This window comes from Seriola aureovittata, chromosome 12 (genome assembly GCF_021018895.1).
Source record: "Seriola aureovittata isolate HTS-2021-v1 ecotype China chromosome 12, ASM2101889v1, whole genome shotgun sequence".
Taxonomy (NCBI): Eukaryota; Metazoa; Chordata; class Actinopteri; order Carangiformes; family Carangidae; genus Seriola; species Seriola aureovittata.
Window position 1 is genome coordinate 19,256,145 of NC_079375.1, and position 21,566 is coordinate 19,277,710.

Genomic DNA, 21,566 nt, shown 5'->3' on the forward strand with positions numbered 1-21,566 from the left:
ACTGCATCACACGATTTAATTTTCTAAATAAGCTTTTGTGTCTTTAGTGTTGGAAGAAGGTTTTTTCAGATCCTTTGCTTAAAAAAAGGACAAATATCACTGTGTTAAATCATTCAATTACAACTAAATGTCCTCATTTTAGGTGTCCAACCCCTGGCTACATCTGTGATCTGGGGCAGGAGGCCTGTGTACTGTGAGTGCAGGTCAGGCAGGTTGGTTTGCTGATAAAAATGACTGCAGGCTTTGTTTCCACTGGCAACGAACGCACACACACACACACACACATATATATATAAAAACCATCTATCACAAAGACACACATAAAAACACTCTACTAGCACTGCATTAGTACACATGACTGATCAATGGTTAATATACATGGATGACAGGAAACTAGTTGGAGCTACGGTCCTGGATTGTACTGCAGTCCTGATGTCATTGACCACAGTCTTAATGCTAAGCTCAAATGTTTTTGTTGTCGCTGTTGTTGTTGTTGTTGTTGTTGTTTTAACCTGTAGCTCTTGCTCAGATGAAGAGTTACTGTACCTCTTTGGCAGAACACAGTGTTTTTCAGTGTCAGTTTTTCTGACAGCAAAGAAACATTTTGTGGTGTTTTTTTTCCTAACAAAAACGTACCAATTTAAAGTTCAGCTCTGGTTTATATCCACGTAAATCTAGATATAAATTATAATTAAATTTAATAATAATTAAATTAATAATATACATTATTGATAATTATTATAGAAGCATTAAAGTAGCATTTCAATATCTTAAGCTTGTCAATGTGGACCTCTTTTTAACTGAATTATACATTGTACTTTAGGGTCTGTCTGAAATCACATCAACTGCTTCCACACAACGATGAAGACTGCTTTTTGTTTGCTTAAGATTTCGAACATATACTGCCGTGGACACATACTGTGCTAAGGAAGTTCCATGGAGGAACTAGAGCCCAGCTTACATAGCACGCAATACACCACTGACTGAACCACATCCTTTATGATAAAAAAAAGTGTTCTCAACATCAAAAAACTCAGCAAAAGAAAAAGAGAACAGAAAGATAGAAAAAGGTTTTAGGATCATGTCTAACAGCTTCCCACCCCTCGCTACATGTGTAATCGGGGGTGGGAGGCCTGTGTGCTGTGGTGCAGGACAGGCAGGTTGGTTTTGTTGACAGACATGACAGGCTTTGTCTCCAGTGGCAACAAACACACACACACACACACACACACACACACACACACACACATAAACCGTCTGTCGCACACACACTCGCACACACACACACACACACGACAAAACTATTGAGGCCAGTGGTGAGAAAATGTAAATATGCACAGCCCCCTCATACGTGGGCAGGACATCACTCACTGTGTCATGCAGCCTCTTGGTTGTCTGCGTGCCAAACCAAACGCTTTGTATGACCTGCAACAAGTGATTAAACTTCAGATCTGGACGAGTGATTTAAATAAGTAACCATTATATTTGTTAATTTGCCACTATTATATCTAATGTCAGTAATGCTGCAGGCTCTAGTCCTGAGGGAGCACAGACTGACTATGAGACAACAGGCTTGGAGGCATTAAAGTACTCTACGTTAAATGAAAAAAAGCAGGTTATTTAATCCGAGACCAGCTGTTAGCTTAGCTTAGTTTAGCATAAACACTGTAAAAAACTAACAGCACATTTAAAGGTCACAATTCAACACATTATGTATCTTAGTTTAAGGGGGGTCAGATACGGGACTATTCCTTTGCCAGGTGTAGTGATCTGGTCTTTCTGTCATCATGAAATCAGCCATGCACCAGCAGACCACTTTAAAAATTGCTAGTGGGCAGATTTTTTTACTTCTTGACAGAGCTAGGCTAACTGTTTGCCATTTCTAGTTTTTATGCTAAGCTAAGCTAACTCTCGATTGGCTGTAGCTTCACAAGAAGGAGCAAAGAAAGCAAATAAGCGCACTACTGAAAATTTTTAAAGGACGGAGACATGGATCAGGAGATAAAACAGGATCGGGATATTCCTACTTTTGACTGACCCCCTTCGACTTTCCTAAGAGAAATGCTAATAACACATTTCTAACTGAGGCTCTGGCTGCCTCCTGCTGTCTTCAGCCCCTTAGTAATCCATTACTGTTAAAAACATTTGTCTTTGTGCAAGTACACATAGCTTTAGCAATAATTAGCCATAAAACAGTGTTACACATACAGTACTCATTGTTATGAAGAATTACATCTATATAACTCTGTTAAATCATACAGATAGTTGTACTAGCATTTAATCTGATGAATAAAAAGAACCCAAAGAAGTAAAACTCATCCTAAAACTATCCACAGACAAATCATTTCTGATGTTCTTGTTATATAACCGCATGCCAATGTCAAATCCAATTTAACCATCTGGAGTATGTATTAGATTCAGTGACCTCCTCCACGGTCCTGATCCAAAAATTCCTCTCCAGAACTGGAAGCTGCCAGTTGTTCTGGAAACACGACCCCACAGTCCCCAACAGCATGGGAACATCTAAACAGATGTTAATGAGAGCAGGGCTTCACGTTTCTCTGGAGAACAAGTACAAATCTTAGTGGAAGACCAACAAGACACAACATAATCAAGAGATGACAAAATACTTACATTAAAAAAAACATTTTATTCATTTAGCTTATTTAGAATAGTGTAAAAATATATAAATATTGTTTAGGGAAAAGATACAGCATGAAATGCAAATGCTACAAAATATATGAAACATCATCACAGTAGATAATTTACAGGCTGGAGCAGTAGTGGTCATCTAAACTGGACAGATCATTTATCTTCTCCCTCACAGACAATATCGCAGCTTTAATAACACACACCATGAGGACAGACTTTTTGTTTACATTGTAAACAGCTGTTCTCCTCTCTGACATCTCCTTGGCAGCACAGCGTCATGTGTCATTGATGTCCCTCTAAAAAGGAAAAACAAACATGCATCAGTGACAAACCAACACTACAATGTCTGAAAGAAACCTCGAGCATATCATACATGGCCCATACTGATTTCTTTTTCCCAGTCAACTTCTCACCGTAAGTGACGGGGTCCAACATGAAAACAACATTTTCAGCTTCAGTTAAAACTGTTCTTGTTATTGCACTTGAAAATGTTGGGGTTTTTCTCTTTACTTTTGACTCTGGTTTAAAGTGGGTGGGCCTTAGTTGGAAAATGATGATGTCATGTATTTCTGTGCACCAATCAGTGTTCAGTAACATCTGAATCAAAATGTGAGGACAGTTGTGAGGCTTTTTATTGCTCAACAAAAGTCAATCAAATCTGAGCAAAACCACATCCACACAATCCTGATAAAGCAGATTAGCTGAATTTTGAGTATTAATTTCCTAATGAACAACTTAATATAATTTTTCAAAGTTGACTTTGATTGTTGCTCATAAAGCGTTGAATGTTTAACATTTTAGAAAAATACTTAAAATGTGACACCAACTTTTTAGCAGCTTTAGACTGAACTGGTAACTACAATAGTATCTATCAAATCACCTTCCTCCTAAAAACAAACAGCATCAAAATAAAACTTGCAATTTACTCACATCAAATCTATCAAACACATATTTTCACAATATCAACACTTTGTAAAGAATGCAGAGGATTTCTTTCAGGCACTGGATCTCTTACAAATCGGTTTTCAGTGACAGTGAACAAACTTTAAAAGCCAATTCAGACTATAACTTTTAAGATCATTACAGGTTTGAAAGTAACAATTATTGTTATTACTGATTAATCGGCCAATTATTCTCTAAATTAATAGTTTAGTCTATAAATGTCAGAAAAATGGTAATGTGGCCGAGCTTAAGGTGTTGTCTTTAAACAACCTGTCTTGTCCAACCCAAAGTCCAAAAGCCAAATATATTAAGTTGTGAGGTCACAATGACCTTGACCTTTGACCACTAAAATCTAATCAGTTCATCCTTGAGTCCAAGTGAATGTTTGTGCCAAATATGAAGCGTTACTGAGATACTGAGTTCACCATAATAGGAGAGACGGACAACCCGAAAACATAAAGCCTCTGGCCCTGGCTGTCGCCGGCGCACAGGCATAAAAACAGAGAAAAGCAGCACATCATCACATTAGAAAAGTGGGAACCATTGAAGTTTTGTTCCTGTTGATCGTGTGATTTATTAACAGACAACTCATATCAGTTTCAGATTTTAATGTTTTAGAAAGGAGTGGTGTTTTTACCTGGAGTGCGAGGCTGCTCTGCTGCGCTCTGCGATAGTCCAGTGGAGCTCCACAATGAACGGTCCTCCTGCATGGCTAAAGTCTGATTAACAAACCTCAGCATACCTGTCAGCGAACTCATATCCACCTCCTCACCCACCAGAGTGCACACCGACTCCCTCCTTGACTCACTCAACTGCCCGTTGTCTCCTTCCTGTATCACGGTAACCTCCATGTTGGGGTTTCCGTCATCTTGTTTGTCCACCATGTATGTGAGGGGATTGAAGGAGAGGTCAGAGGTCGGTGTGGTCTCCATGACGCTGAGGCCCTGCCAGCTGCGGTCCACTTCATGCGGGAACGGGGAGACAGAGGAGGAGGAGGAGGACTCCCAGGGCTGCTTGTTCAAAGCCTCCCTCAGTGTTGCCTTCAGGCTCAGAGGGAGGTCCAGGGATGAGTTGATGCTACTGCTCTGCAGCTAATCGTGAGTTTGGTGGCTGCCAGATAGGTTAGGAAGTGAGGCGGGCTGCAGGTATGTGCGAGCGGGGGGTGATGAGCAACCTTGTGTGTATGTTGGGGATTGGAGACGACTTGAGTGAGTGTGTGCGGGAGAGCGGACGGTTGTTTGAGGCTTTTTGGGCGAGGAGGGAGGTGAGTGAGCAGAGGAGGAGCGCTGTGGGGAGTGTGTGAACTTATTGGGAGCTGGGAGAGAGAGAGTGTGATTGTAAAGATTCTGGCGGTCAGCAGCTCGCTCCAGACTAGAGATCCTGGCGTGGAGACGGGTCACCTCGGACTCCTGCAGGGATACAAGAACAAAAACATTTATCAAATATTGAAAAGCAATTTACTTCATTTTTAGTTACACCCTGCTAACGGCTCTACCTTGATGAGCATGGACTCATTGGAGGTCTCCATGGACTTCTCACAGGCCTGCAGCTGAGTCTGGAGCTGGGCAGCCTGGACTCTGGCTTGATTTAACTGGGCACTGAGCTGCTCCAGCTGGGCACGGAGGTCACTGTTCTGGGTTCTGGTCTGCTCGTACAGAATCCTGCTTTGCTCCAGCTGGGTTTCACTCTGGAGGACCTGGCTCCGGCTCTGGTCTAACTGTGTTTGGAGGCGCTTGGCTTGGTTGAGGGTGCGATCCAACTCCGACTTAGTGTGGTCTAGCAGGGCTTTGGCTTGCTCGAGCTGGGCCTCGCTCTGCTGAAGCTTAGTGGTGAGTTGCTCTTGGGAGGAGCGCATGGTGGAGGAGATCTGCTCAGAGACTTTGAGGAGCTGACCTCGAGTCTGCTGCAGTGACTCCAGCTGGGGAGGGAGGAAAACAGACTGATGAGGCAAATTTGTTTTTGTTTTTTTACAAGCTGTCTTCATTAGAGCAAGGTTAGAGCAGCACCAGCCGATGATCCTCCTCCTTTTGATGTAGCTGGTTAAGTTCAAAGGCTGCAGCAGGACAAAGAACAAAGCAAACAGAACAATCACAAATATCAGGAGGAACTAAGATGTTATCAGTTGTATGTGGGGCGAATGTAGCGATTAGAAGACAGAATGAAAATCGACGGAATAAGGAACTCACATTTTAAAAACATTTAAAAAAAAAAAAAAGAGGAAAAGAAATCAGACAGAAACAGAGACAGGGAGGACCAAAGTGATGAGCATGGAGGCTGATCCAAAACCCACAAAACCTTTATTACATCAAAAGACAAACAGAAAGCTGACAAAGGAAAAAATTTTGCTGAAGTTTGTATTTTTTTTAACTACATTATAGTCTCGTCTTTTTTGTCAATGGTATTGCATGTTGATGTAACTACAGGTCGTGTTTAATGACATCGGTGCTGGCTCAGCATCGTCTTGTATTAGTCATGGAAAATAAAAGTCGTTGATGAACATATTTAGTCATAGTTTTAGTTTTCCTCAACAAAATTAACACTAAGTTTAAGGTCTAATCTTAACAGTTCTTCCAAACTGAAACTTGACTGTTAAGGTGTCCATGTTATAACAGTTAAATTTAACAGAGGAAGCTGACACTACTGTACCTCCCTGCTGTGCTGCTCCTTCTCCAGCTCCAGCTCCTGCTCTAAAGAGGTGACCATGCCCTTCAGCCTGGCCTCTGACTGCAGCCAGTGTGCCTCCTTCAGCACCAGCTCCTCCTCCACACCACACAGCCGGACCTCCTGCAGAGAGAGAGGCGCGCGCACACACACACACACACACACACACACACACACACACACACACACACACACACACACACACACACACACACACACACACACACGGAATTTACTTGCTAAAAAGTATTTTGTTTTGTATATCAGGGCTGAACAATATTTTGGCAGATATGCGATATGAGTCACGATTTCACGTTTTTCATTTTCACTGAATATTTTCAGAAATTACAATGATGTGATTTTTTTTGGGGGGGGGGCTTGTACCAAACAAGCAGGTTCCCCTACAGAGAATATGTTTTGTAGGACAGGGGCGTCTCTATAGTACCACAACCCTTATGGTGCTAACAATGCAAAACAATATTGTGTTGCATTTTAACTTTATCAAAACAAATTGCAGCTCCTGCTATTTGAATATTGCACTTGGCCATGTTGCGATATCAATTATATTTTGATTCTTGTGCAGCCCTGCTCAGAAGACAAACTCAGAAATAAAGTCAGTGCACATAATACAACCTCTGGTTTCCTAACCAAGTGAACGAACAATCATCAAAGTTTCATTTCCGTTACCACCTTATGCACTGAACAGTTTCAATATGAGTAATTAAATAATAATAAATTGTATGTCAGTTTTACCGTCTCCTTGGTCTGCAGCTTGGCGGTGTCAATCTCTCTGGTCAAAGCCTCGCAGTGATGTTGTGTTTCTTCAAGCTCTTGTAGCACAGTCTGAAGTCTCTGCTGACACGCACGCAGCTGTTGTTTGAGCTGCTGTGACTCCTAACCCCATATACACACACCCCGACAAACACAACTTAATGTTCGATGATTATAACATAACTCATTTCAGCTAAGTGTCTTAATTAATTTATTAATTCTATAATCTACTCTGAACAAAATCTCTTGAGTTGCCTCGCAATGTTTTTTTTTTTTTAACTCATTACATGACTCCAGATGATTATATCCGTCATTATGAAGATAGATCACAAAATAAATGCAAACATAAGATGTGTAAATATTTGTGCACGCCTTGTATCATCAAGGATTAACTGACAATGTTTGATCAATGTTTCTCATTGTCTACTCCTCAGTTATTAAAGCTGATAGTAACCAGGGGCCTGACTGACAACACATACGGCTAAAAGTAGATCCTTACTGGCAGTGAGGAAAAACTTAAGATATACAGGTTATATACAGGATATGTATGTGTGTGTGTGTGTGTGTGTATGTATGTATGTATGTATGTATGTATGTATGTATGTATGTATGTATATATATATATATATATATATATATACACATACATATATCTTCTGACAGTCAAATGTAATTTAAAATTATTTTATAATCTGACTTTATTCATTTTTTTATTCAATTTTTAAAATAATGTAATTTATTTAATGTTTTATTTAATTTTTTTTTTAATCTAAATAATTTTTTTAATGTAATTTAACTTTTAAATTAATTTATTTTATTTTTAAAAATAATTTTATTCTAAATTAAATTTAATCAATTTAATTTTAATTAAATGTATTTAATATTACATTCTCTGGTCCACTCATCTGTCACATTAAATTGAGAATCAGAAACATATCCACAGCAGCAGAGTCAACCCCACCCTTACTGTTAGCTCAGGAGCTCTCTCACTTCCTCAATAAACGTTGCTCTCAGCAGCGTTGTGGGAAGAAAAAAACCCATTGCGAGTAGCACTCCTAATGGACTCCTAATGGTAAGACAAGAGAATTTATGAATACGGCCCCAGACAATGTGGTCGGGACGAGTGTTGGCAGTGAGCACATTTGTGGAAAGATGGTTTTTAATGGATATAAGGCAACAAGATGGTTTTAAATTTAAAATGCATGTGCATTTATGAATGACTTTGCCATTAAAAGTTGTTCAACTTTTACTTTTCATTTCTTTAAATTTCTAACCTTATAGAATACATTTTTGTTATTATTTATCCCTTATCAGCAGAAATCTTTATACGCCATTTTGGAGCACAACACACTGCAATAATAACTGTAAGAGTGTAAACACACATGATAGAATTTTATCTTGTTGGTTGTTATGTTTTCCCTCATTGGTTCGTCTCGACTGTAGAGTTTACAGCTGCACACATAGTACAGTGCATCAATATCTTGAGTGCATCTTGCTGCAGGCAGTCAGTCATTCATGTCCATTCTTTTTACCTGTTCTCTAAACATTCAGTGAAACGTCCAAACAAATATCTATAATAATATATATTCAGGGTCTTAGTGACATTTCAACACTTCCTCATGTTTTGCCCTCCTTTTCTGTGACTGCTCCTGACCTTTACATTTCTGTCTGTGAGCTCCCTCTGTGCGTCTCTCAGCTCCCTCTCTCTGGTTTCAAGGCTCTGCTGCAGAGACTCCACCTTCCTCTCCATCTCCTGTTTGTGCTCTCTGATCGCCACATCCAGCTGGCCAAGCTGAGAACAACAGGATGAACAGGTAAAGAACAAGAAAAACAAAAAAAACAAACAACAAAATACTATCTTCAAATGAAATGGAATACATATAAAATGTTTGTTTTATGTGTGAGTTGTACCAGCTGTGCTCTCTGTTGGAGCTCCCCTTGTCTCTCCTTTAGTGCATTGTCCATGTCTAAGACCTCGTGAGTTCTCTCTTCCAGCTCCCTCTGGGTCTCACTGTGAAGCCACACACACACACAGACACACACATACACACACACACACACACACACACAGAGACAAACACACACACACACACACACAGACACACAATTAGCATCAGGAGCCTGCCTTGCTACAAAGAGCAGGATGTTCAGGCCAGTCTTTTTGGCTGTACTCCTACATATGGCATGTCCTACCTTCCTGAATTTTAATGAACAATTCACCAGATATCTGTCTCAGTGATATTTGTAAAAAACCACACTGAGTAACACGAGTATCTTCTGAACAGCAGAAGTAACTGTGTCTTATTCCCACAGGGCCAAACACAGGGAATGTGGTTTGAAGACAACTTTCTGCGGGAGTTTGTTGTTGAACATTTTTAGACTGATTCTTGAGTTGATGGGAGGACTTGAACTCATCTCAGTGACTCTTTTGTGTGTAAAGCAGCTCATGACTACAACCTAGATCACCATAGCTGTTATTAAAACTGCCCTTTTTTTAAAAGGGCATTTCCCAAAACAAGCATCTGCATGTTCTTATTACTGAACCCCACGATGCTCATTGAGCTGTGGAGGATAATGACCCTAAAAACAATCTAACAGTAACAGATGGAGTGACTAATGATTAATGAACTGAAACATGCAGCAATCTTGCTTTACTCTTTTACACAAGAAAATTATTCCGTGACGTGTACTGGGCGTACACGTTGAGTGCTTTGATGTACAATAGGTGCACACAACGTGCTGCACAATGTATGTGATTGAAATGCACACAGTTGTCATTTGTTGTCAGTGTCGGTTTTAAATAGAAAATATTACACCACAAAAACCACCAGCATATGTGAAAAATCAGTCACAACAAATTACATGACTTTAGATAATAAGGAAAATAACTTAAAAAATAATCAGAAAACCAAAATTTCTTTTATCACATCTTCAACAGCAAGGATTTCCTCAGTAAAAAGTACACAAATGTCACTATATCATCTGACAATAAAGATTTGTCAGTTCATTATCTGGATGTCATACAGTCACCAAAGTGTGAGACTTTAAGAGGGACACTGGGACAATAACAGGCTCAATGACTGTGCTTGTGTCTTTTGTTGTGTGTTTGTGATACACATGAACAATATGGATATTGTTTGGAGCACAGATGACTCAGATACAGCACAGGATCTTATCTGAGCAAGAGTACGTGGATATTTTCTCCATTCTTCAGGTGTGTCCCCTTGTTTCTGTGTGCAGAAGAATATTTCACACGAGGGCGTATCCTCACCTAAGTTGGACAGTCAGTTTCTCCACGGAGGCCTGCCGCTCATCTGCGATGGTTTGTGTTCTCTGCAGAATGTCCTTGAGTTTCTGTAGCTGCTCTAGAGTATCAGCCAGCTCTTCCCGCACCACCTGCAGCTGTCCCTCCAGCATCTGCACCCGCTGGACACAGTTGAGCTTGTCTGCCTCACAGCGATGGAGCTTCTCCTCCAGATCCACAACTGCGAGAGGTGAGGAGGACACGAAAAATAAATAAGACCAAAAACAAGGGAAGAGTTGCAAGTATGAAATTCAGTACGAAGTGTGTTCCGTTCTGGTATCAAGTGTCTCTTCTCTGCAAAAAAATTAATCTAAGTGAGAATAACTGACATTAAAACCTCCTGCTTTATGCAGATTACAAAATAACAAGACATACCCATGTCACTCTTTCTGTCGAGCTGGTTCTTCATGTGTTGCAGGCTCTCCTCCATGCAGGTGATCTGAGACGTCCTGACGGAGACATCCTTCCTCAGACGGTGCAGCTCCCCTCGAGACTTTGTCATCTCTGATGTCAGATGGCTGCAAAGAGAAAATTTCATGCAACCATATTCAGTGCAGTCAAAGAAACCATGTTTGTATATAAAGGGAGTGTTAGCTGCAGACAAAAACACACACACACACACACACACACACACACACACACACACACGGATCCAGGGTACAGACACTGCATTCTGGGGTCGAGCTGGGAACGTGCAACATGCACACACATGCATTTCACTCCAGTTTCCCACCTTAATGTGAGCACGGCTCCCATCGTAGTCTTACAACGGCTTCAAGAGAAGCAAAAGCCTCCAAAACTATCAGAGAAGCTAAATGAAGCTTAACAAACATGCCTTTTCACAGCACATTTATTCCTATGGAGCCTACAACAACTTCACAAGAGCGAAGGCAACCAGCAACCCTGCAGACTGAAATTACTCCAAACACATCAGGCTTCAATCTCCCAGTTTCCCAGAAGTGAGCTCCCCATTTATATACACGTAATCATGGAGAATGGGAGGGCTGCTTCACCCCTACAGACAAATGTAATGTGGTGTAATCACAAGACTGTCTCACAGACTGTGGGGGCGTTTGATTATCTTTGCCGCAGGACAAGTGAACAGCCCGGGAATAGTCATTAACAAAAGCCTCATACAAGCAGCATAAAATAGCTACAACATTGTAAATTCAGGAATTATACTTATTACTACAAGCTTGGAAAACGCATTTAAGTGCCACCAACAAAAAACCTACTAAAAAAGTGAGAACCAATGTAATTTCAAAACGCTTGGTGATGTTTATAGGAGTTTGAACAATGTCGTTCTAATACCGATGACACCCTTAAAGGCCACAAAATCAACCGATTGAAATCATTCTGTGACACATTTTTTGAGTTCCCACTTTTATGGGCTCTGAGTTCAGATTTTGTGTCTCCTCTGTTCTCCGGTGTGAGTGTGCAGGTGTTCTTACGTGACAGACTCGGACAGTTGGGTGTTCTGCTGGTTCATCTCCTGCAGGTTCTTGTCTCTCTCCTGGGCATCCTGCTCTCTGTTCCTGACCTCGTCCTGCAGAGAGGCCCTCGCTCGTTCCAGCTGCTGCTCCAGACTGGACACCTACGCACAGACACAAACATCAGGATCCATCTCTACTGTCTTCATACATGAAAACCAAACAGGCCATCCATTTCATGCACATGTTTCAATTCTACAGGATAAAAACTGGAGATATCAGAGGGACAAAAAATAAGGAAGAAACTAAAGAAACTGGCCAAGATATTAATTTTTAGTGAGGAGCAAACCTCGTCTTGTAGAGTGGATCTGACCACCTACTCAAAACAATGACTATCCTGATGCCTACAAGACATTTGATTTTCTTGTCTGTTACCTAGAGCAGACAGACAGTCATGTACAGAGCAGCTCCATGTTCCTGTCCTTGTACAACTCAGTGAATGCAGACCATTGTGCTCTGTTTGTTGTGAGCTATAAAAGAAATCACAAGCTCAAATAGCTGCTTCCCTCAGGCAGTGATGCAGATTCACCACAGGTTTGTGATATGTGCAGGGTGTAGCAGTAGTTTTGCAAATCTGCATGTTAAACTGAAGTCACTCTGTCCTCTGTTCATCTCAGAATGAAAAACACATCGAACCCTGAGGTGGCTGGGCTACAGCGACAGAAGACCACAGTAGGTTCCACTCCTGTCAGCCAAGAACAGAAATCTGAGTCTGCAGTGGAAACAGGCTCATCGAAACTGAACAGTTGAAGAACGGAAAAATGTAGCCTGGTCTGATGAATGTGGATTTCTGCTGTGGGGTCAGAATTTGGTGTCAACAGCATTAATCCATGGACCCAACCTGCCTTCTGTCGACAATCCAGGCTGCTAGTGGTGGTGTAGTGGTGTGAGGAATGGTTTATTGCCACTCTTTGAGCACCTTAATACCAGTCAGAGTATCAGAGTATTGATGCTGACAATGTTTATACCTTTATGGCCACGAGTTACCATCTTCTAATGGCAACTTCCAGCATGAGAAAGCACCATGTCACAAAGCAAAAGTTGTCTCAAACTGGTTTCATGAACATGACAGCGAGGTCATGCACCTTTGGGATGTGGTCGAACAGCAGATTGGCAGAATGAATGTGCAGCTGAAAAAATCTGCAGAAATGATGTGATGCAGTCATGTCAACACGGAGCAGGATCTCAAAGAGAAGTTTCCAACATCTACTGGAATCCATGCCATGAGAGCTGAGGCTGTTTAAGAGCAAAGGGAGGCCCTACCCAGTATTACTATGATGTTCCTAATAAAGTGCTCAGTGAGTGTAATTTCCAAGAACTCATAATCAGTCCTATTGCAAACCTGAAAACCAGTCTCACAATACATAACTTATTAAAGGGAGATTATTAAAGGGAGTGTTCTGCACAGCTGCTCAACATGTAAAATTATGTGATCAACAGAGACAGAGAGCATAATTGGTGCCATGAACACAAACGAAAAATCTGCTTCATTCTCCCTGTTAATCCAAATCAAATGACTTGGAAGCACATGTCACATGGCAATATGTATCTTTATCTATTCTTCTATTTTGTTTTGGAAACAAAAATGGTTGCAATTCATGCCAATAAAATTAATTTGACTTGATAAATAACACAAATGAGGAAGTGCTTCTCAGATCAGACAATGATGTGACCAAAATAGGTGCTTTTGATGCACGAGAAAGCAATCAACATCCACTAAAAAGGGGAATGAATTCCTAAAAATGTCAATCTACTTATCTCATGAAGTTTATCTTTCATCAATTGTCAGATATTAACGACTCCAGGTCACAGACTCAGGTCAGATCTGTGATCAGCTGTTGTTAGGCCAGAGACCAGAAATCCTACCGTTTTTTATTAAATTAATCAACATTAACATTGATGAAACTAGAACACTTAAGGTAAACAATCTGTAGCTCCAACCTATAAGTGAGCTGACACCCTCTATACAAACTACTGTCACAGTCCATCCATTATTACCCACTACCTTAGACATGCAGAGGACAGTGATCCTCACACTGCTCAGTAATAACAACACTGAATCTCTTTTTGCCTATCAACGTTTCATATCCCATTCTAGCACATGGTTTGACAATAATTTTCTCCACTTTATAATTCCCTCCTTAGATACAAAACAAAATCATGCCTGCGGTATGTACAGTGTCAATCCGTGTCTTGTGTCTGTGTGAACCATGTAATTACCGTAAGTATCCCATAAATCCTGTATTTTGTACAATCTGTACGTCCTCTGTATGTCCCACTTTGTGTTTTGTATAACTTTATATAAGTCTCTATATATGTCCTAATTGTCATGCACCTACTGTGGAAAAGATTTTCCTCCTTGAGGACACATAAACATATCTATCTATCTATCTATCTATCTATCTATCTATCTATCTATCTATCTATCTATCTATCTATCTGAGCAACAGAACATCTGAAATATTGATTACCAATTGATATCTATTGTTGCAACACAGTGAAATAACAGCTGGAACAAAGTGGCTCATACACCTAATTTTTCTCATACTGTTTTATCAAAATACTCTGAGTTTAATGAGCTTCAAATATGGATTTGATGCATAAAAAGCTGAAGTGTGACCTTCTGTATTTAACAAGCTGAGATCAGTTCACTCGTGGTTGTGTTACACAAATATTATAGGCTTCATGGAGTTATAGTATGGGCAGGAAAGCAACTGGTTCTGCAGTAAATGTCCCCTGTGACTGACTATGACACTGTATGACATTATTAAATTGTTATTACTGATATAGGGATAAAGAAGAAAATATATTTTTTCTGATACACACAATATGTTTCTTTTTCTGACTTTTCTCAGCCTCTTTCTCTCAGCAATGGTGGTGAAGACAACTACTCCCATGATCCCACGCTACTTCATGATGTCACCAATGCCATCTTTAGTTATTGTTTTGATTGAGAGGCACCAAGCAGCAGAAGTTACACACTGTGTCTCCATCCTACCTGTCTCTGCAGCTGGCTCTGGCCCTCCTCCAGTTCAGAGATGTGGGCGGTGCTCTCAGTCAGCATGGTCTGCTGCTGCTGGAGAGAAAGCTGCAGCTGCATGTTCTGTTCACTGGAGCTCTGACAAACCAAGCTGGTGCTGTGGAGCTTCTCCTGCAGCGAGGACACCTGAAGAGGGAGGAGCGGGGGAGAAGATATAAGGCTGACAATTGGTTCTGATCTTTGCTTAAACATAGAAGAACAGGGGAGAACAAACACAGAGATGCATATTTTTATTTCTTTATAAAAGTCTCAAAGTTTGAAAGACCAGCTCTGATCATACGTAACACTGTACCTTGTGATTGCTCTTTTGCAGCTCACTCTCATAGTTCGACTTTACCTCCTCCATCTGCTGCAGGTATGAGGCCAGTTCTTCTCTACACGCTGACAGAGACGACTGTAGCTCACACACCTGATGTACAAACAGCAGTCATGGATGGTATGAACCAGCGGTTGTGGTGGAATTAGTTTTTGTACAGTTAAAAGGTTATTTGTGTTTGTCTACAAACCTTGGTGGCAGACTGAGCTGCCTGCTCTTTGAAACTCTGCAGCAACTCTTCATGGTGTCTGACTTCAACCTGCTTCTCCTGAAATCATGTCAAGATCAAAATTGTGCATATGTAAACAACACAGTATATACCTGGGTTAAATTATACTTGTTCTACCTTTGACATAAGTCTGATATGGTTCCTCTGCTTTACCCAGTGAGTGTCCTTACTTGTGTCAGCTGCTCCACGGTGGTCTGCAGCACAAGAGCTGCTTTTTGAGCCTCGTCTCGCGCCCTCTGGAGTAAACACAGCTCCTGCTCCATCTCTAACACCCGAGACTGAGCCTCTTCTACAGACAACTGCAACTGCAGAGGAGAGAAAATACTGTCACTTGCTACAAGGAATGACAGTTTAGAAAAATCCTTGCTGTATAAAAGCAGGGTCTGTTCTAGGTGCCGATTCAATTAAAATCATACTTGAATGACTGTCGCTGATTGAAGAAAAGTAAGTGTAAAAGAATTCAAATGAACTGAAAACTAACATGGTGGTGTGGCAGATTTACATGGTGAAGGTTCAAAAGAGAGAAAGTAAGTCTGAAAAAATTGTAAATTACCATTTCTATTCTGTGTTGTTGCTCCATGCATTGTTGAGACTGTGATTTTTTACACTTGTCCAAAGACTGTTGATACTCTCTTTGCTTTTTGGTCATCAGTGACTGATAATGTTGAAGAGTGCTGGTCTTCTCCTGTAATTAGATAAAGGAAAGTGTAAAAAAAATGCTACCGTATGAGGTTGTGAATTGTGACTAAGTCCCCGTTCAGACCTGACCATCAACATGATGTTAACAGGCACTAACATCCGATCACAAGTGGACAGCTCGAAGCACGTCAGTTCACAACTGGTATTAAAATACTCCACATACGACTTGAATGACCAGTTGGGATCAGATCTCACTTCCCCACGCTTATATGCAAATGAACACATATGCATTGTTGTTTTTAGCCAGTCCGACAGACATGTCCTTTGTCAATATGTTTGTGTGAGAGAGAGAGAGTGAGAGAGTGAGAGAGAGAGAGAGAGTGAGAGAGTGAGAGAGAGAGAAAGAAAGAGGGAGACAAAGAGGAGCTGAGCGAATCAATGCGCTGCACACATCTCTACAATGAAATAAGGTTTTAGCCATTTGAAATAGTAAAACATTTTGAGTTCATTATGAAACTGTGGCGGGACTACTCAGACTGCAGCAGAGGACGTCAGTTGAGTAGGCGGTCCTTCATCCACGACGCATTTGCGTTCACACTGCTCAAAGAATGCGGCCACATGTGATCAGATCGCCTGAGATGGATGTTAATGCCAGCTCTGAACAGGGCCTGAAGCTCGTAGCTTTTGGCAGGTGTCCAGCTATATTCATAGATAAAAAGACCAGAACTTGCCACATCATATCTGACAAAAACATGTGTGTAAGTGTGTGTGTTGTACCAGTAGCTGATTCTCCAGTTCAGTGTTTTTCAGTGCAGCCTGACTGTAGGCTGAAGTCTTCTCCTGTAACTGTTTCTCCAGCGCAGACACACGAGCGCTTTTTCTCTTCAACTGAGGTGAAACAGAGACAGAAAAATAAGAAGCAAAGCTCAACAACCTGTAATAACCAATAATCATGCCTCAAGTTTGGACAAAGAAAAAAAGTTACCTCTTTCTCTGTGTCAGTGGCTTGGCTGACTTTGTCCAGCAGCTCTGTGTGGAGGCTTTGGTAGTGGGAGGCTCTTTGGGCCATGGAGCTCTGCAGGGAAGAGATCTCCTCCTGGGCTCTCCTCAGACGCTCCTGAAGCCGCTCGACTACGCTGCTTTGTTTAGTCCGCTCAGCCTCTGTCGACTGCAGCACCCGCAGCAGCTGCTGGTAACCTTCACCTGCAAGAAATCAGAGACAGTGAGAGAAAGGACTGGAGTGCTTCTATTTTTTTTTATCTCATGTATTAGTGAAAGGTACCTGTCATCTAATGCCATTTTATTAACTGTATTTCCAAGCTGCATAAACTTGGAATGTAAATGTAAATATCTTTGAAGGCAGTTCCCAAACATACTTTTGCCAACTGACGCGAGACACCTATGCATACGGCTCAAGCACAAAAAGGATGCACAATGAGTCTCTCATTCTAACTAAAGTTTCAAAAATCCAAAAATAATTTCACTAAGAAAAAAAAGAAAAATTTGTAGAGAAAAATATAGAAAATAATTAAAAGCAAAAGGAGACTTAGAATTTCCATTAACAGGCGTATGTACAGACAGGTGATAAATTAAAGGAAAGAAACAGGATGACAAGTTGCCCACCCATAGAGCACAAGGGGTCACTGATAGCGGTTTGATGAGTATAAAAATGATGTGAATCATATGCTATGGCCTTCACAGTCACCAAATCTCAACCCAGTTGAACATCTTAGGGAGATTCTGGACTGACGTGTAAGACAGCGCTCTGCACCACCATCATCAAAACACTAAATGAGGGAATATCCTTTGGAAGAAAGGTATTAATCCCTCCAGTAGAGTTCAGAGACTTGAAGAATTAATGATAAGGAGCATTGAAGGTGTTCTGGTGGCACGTGGTGGCCCATCACCTTTAAATTGTCACCCCTCTCTAATACATAATCAGTGTTACCTGGCTTTAGCTTCAGCAGGTGTGCAGTTCCTGAATAGTCCACTGGGGGCAGCATGCATGGCCTGGCACAAAGTGGCCACACAGCACCCTGAAGTTAAAAAACACCATATGACAACAATAAACACATCATCTCCTGCACAGGAGGAGAGATAAAGAGATAAATATGAGAACATGTTTGGGGTAGTTGCTGTGGTACCAAAACCAGGTTTGGGAAAACAAATAAGCTAATGATGTAACAATCCCTTGGGTCAAACGCTGTGAGCTACTTGACAAAAACATGTGACATGGGAACACAAAAGACAATGTTAATGTGTGTATTATGTTTATCCACCTCTTGTAGATGCAGCAGGGCCAGTATGTTCTCCAGGCTGGACAGCTCTGCTTGGCTCTGCTGAGCCTCTCTGTGGCTCTGGGCCACCTTCTGCTCCTGGCTCTGGGTCACAGTCCGCAGGTCTTCCAGCTCCCTGCGCAGAGAGGCCAGCTCCCTGCACTCCGCCCCCCGCTCCACAAGCTGCTGTTCCAGAAGAGAGGCCCGTTGTCTGGCCTCCTCCAGCTGAGCCTGGAGGTCTGAGCTCTCAGCAGCCGAACACTTGGCCTGCCTCACCTCCTCCTTCAGCTGGCTGAGAGGCAGAATAAAGGGGATCAAACATGACAATCGGCATAAAGCAAATGAAGATCTGATTGATGATGATAAATCAAAAACCGTCCACATTGTTTTAGTTTACACATGCAAATATTTAAGAAAACAATAATACAGAAACAATATGAAATACGATATGAAACAATTAAAAATTAAAAAGTCTCTCAGGTACCTGACTGTTCGGCTCTGTTCTGCCTTTTCTCTCTGCAACACGGTGCACTTCATCTCCAGCTCCTCTTTTTCTCTGTCGCACTCAATGAGACTCTCTTTTAGATTGCTCTCACTCTCCATCACCTTAAAAACAAATTTTTGTCATCAACATGCAGCAAAAAAATTGTTTAAAAAATACTTCAATATTTGAATAATTAAATGATTCATATTAATTAAATTTACCCTCCTAAGTTTAATGGAAATTGTGGCCTTGTAATCTTTGAAAGCTTCTTTGAGTTTCTCTGCATTTTCAAGTGCTTGGTTCCTTTGTTGCTCAGCCCTGTAAAGAATGATGTAGAACACACAGTAAGTACTAAAACAGTAAGTTCATCATGTTGTGAAAGTAAATTAGACGTGGGATATCTGGTTACATTTCAGCATAAGGCCCAAGTCCAGCTGTCATTATAGCAGATCAGTTTCATATGATCATGCTGTTACCCAAGTTGGAGGAACTGTAAACTATACTGCATACTGCAGTTACATGAATGTGGGGAAGTTAAGCCCAGATTAATACATCACCGTTTTCCTAGTGCTGTCTTGTTATCCAGTTCGTCTCTCAGAGCACTCAGCTCTTCAGTGACACTCGCCACCACGATGTCATTGTGGGCTGCTGCTTCCTGGCTACACTCAGCCCTCAGCTCTACTGCCCTTGAAAACACAGACAATGATAGGTTGTTAGGACATTAATGCCAGCTAGAGGTCAGTGTAATATTTTTAAGAATGAAAGAAATGTAATGGTAAAATGTAAGACCTGAAAACAGTAGTTTCTATTAGTATGATTGTCTATAGACAATATAATCAATAACTGCCTGTACCCCATAACACAACACCAATTTTGTATCCAATGTCTATCAACAGGCATAGAACTGTCAATAAGATTTACATAAATAGCAACATCTGTATATGTTAAGGATATGCGGTTACTTTAGTTCTTTTGCTTGAGCCTCCAGCTCTGCTTGAAGCTGACGAATCTGCTCACTCATGACTGCCACATTGTTTTTAACCCCAACCCTAGGGCCTCTGAGGTGGAGCTAAAAAAAGAAAACATAAAATTTTTATTGTCATTTCCCATTGTGGTTTCTGTTTATAGCACAATTTAAAATTTTTATAGTTATTTCACTGATGTGATTTTTAAAGTGACTTTCAAGAAGCAACAGACCACAAAAATCTCTTCTGTCAATGTCACATATGAACACATCAAAGAACTCACACTTTATTTACTGGCAGCACAGACAAATCTGAAGCACAAGATACAGTGTTTTAAGAATACAGCACCTTTATTCACACAAATCAAATGTGTAGGGGTGATTGTCATACTTGAGACTTTGAGGTGGCCAATTCATACTGCATCGCATCAATGTCACTGATGAGCTGCTCATCCTGCATGGCCAGGCAGGCATTTTCCTGACGCAGCGCACAGCCCAACTTCTTCCTCAAAGAAATGGTCTCCATGTCTACTGACCTAATTTTGACTGAAGCAGACTGAAAGAAGGAAGAACATAAATATGGATGATTAAAACTAACTGTAACAATATCATCTCATTTATGGCTATTGATGCAAATAACAATGTAAATCTGCAAATTTATACAGGTGGTTTTTAGTGGACACATCTTTAATTCATCTATGTTTTGGGAGATGTGACAAGTACCACTTCCCTACACATGCACACATACAGTATGTAGCATGAGACAAGATGATAGATGATGTACAGTAACTGATTGGTTGTCTCTTCAGTTTTTCACTCAATAAGACACACGTCTTTTCTCTTACCGTAGAGTTGGAGGAAGGTGGGCTAAGACTGCGAACAAAGGCACGTCTCTCAGCAGTCCCACAGCCACAGCCTGACTGGGACAGAGGAACATCAGGGGTCTGCAGGTCTCGTAAGGTCAGCCGATGAGGACTCTGCTGCTCACAATCACCATCATGACCCTCTGCATGACTGCAAAATGGACTAGCACGAAGGAAATCACGAGAGGGGACAGAAGATAAAGGAGTCAAATGCAGCATTACCAAACCTTTGCAGTGTCCTCAAATGATGGTTGCAGGTTTACGCTGTAGTGCGATAAGTGGCGTCGAAGATCTCAACAGCTGTTTTAGACTGTGTGCTCATGTCATGCAGTTAGCAAACCTCAGTTTCTGTCCGACACTTCGCAGGTTGTGGTCCGTCAGTCGAAGCAGATTCCTCAGATTGACCACATCTTGGTTTAAACTCTCCTCGTTCTCAAACATTGGACTAATGATGAGTACATGTCGACCTCCAGTTAATCAAAAAATTCTTGACTTGCTGAGTTTAGCTTTTAGGTGCTCAAACAATATTCCCAACTTGTTTGACTCGTTGGAAAGGTACAGGAAACCGACAACACATTAAGCGCTACATTTTAAACATCTGTGGCTACAACAGAGAATAGCAAACTAGCTAGCATAGCTACGCTCGCTAAATGTAAACAGATGCTCTTCGCATCAACAGGTGGCTAGCTAGTTAACGTTATAGTTGTTTTAGAGTAAACGCTACCACCAACCGGACAACGACGCTTTTGTTTTGAATAAAATATGGATTTTGTCGTCCTGGTGCTATGTACGCATAAAATATGTAGTTTTAACTTCTGTCTAGCAAAGCTTTCCAGGTTACGTGAGTATATATATACACACAGCTAAAGGCACTGTTACTAGAACGATTTGTATTTGAAGTCTCCGCCCACTCTTAAACAACGCGTTTTGTGATT

The 21,566-nt window shown here is 41.0% G+C and overlaps 1 protein-coding gene across 1 annotated transcript; it reads right to left on the bottom strand.

The window, feature by feature from the left end:
• Window positions 1-2,630: 2,630 nt before the first annotated feature.
• Window positions 2,631-21,511, bottom strand: ccdc18 (coiled-coil domain containing 18). Its single transcript, XM_056392503.1, has 26 exons — window positions 20,972-21,511; window positions 20,614-20,794; window positions 20,160-20,324; window positions 19,767-19,873; window positions 19,362-19,490; window positions 19,026-19,122; window positions 18,805-18,926; window positions 18,324-18,612; window positions 17,993-18,080; window positions 17,030-17,247; window positions 16,822-16,932; window positions 15,959-16,090; window positions 15,576-15,710; window positions 15,367-15,444; window positions 15,153-15,269; window positions 14,819-14,986; window positions 11,782-11,924; window positions 10,706-10,848; window positions 10,298-10,511; window positions 8,938-9,037; window positions 8,681-8,818; window positions 7,009-7,149; window positions 6,241-6,378; window positions 5,090-5,512; window positions 4,232-5,003; window positions 2,631-2,948 (listed from the first exon to the last, which is right to left on the bottom strand). The coding sequence occupies exons 1-25, from the start codon at window positions 21,070-21,072 to the stop codon at window positions 4,686-4,688; spliced, it is 3,996 nt and encodes a 1,331-aa protein (XP_056248478.1). The 5' UTR covers window positions 21,073-21,511; the 3' UTR covers window positions 2,631-2,948; window positions 4,232-4,685.
• Window positions 21,512-21,566: the final 55 nt, after the last annotated feature.

Excerpts from the sequence above, each read along its gene's own strand:
- ccdc18 (XM_056392503.1), bottom strand. The coding sequence starts at position 21,072 with ATGTTTGAGAACGAGGAGAGTTTAAACCAAGATGTGGTCAATCTGAGG. Across the intron at positions 16,091-16,821 it reads AACTGGAGAATCAGCTACTG|GAGAAGACCAGCACTCTTCA; the intron begins GTACAACACACA and ends ATCTAATTACAG. Across the intron at positions 7,150-8,680 it reads TCACAGACAGAAATGTAAAG|GAGTCACAGCAGCTCAAACA; the intron begins GTCAGGAGCAGT and ends ATATGGGGTTAG.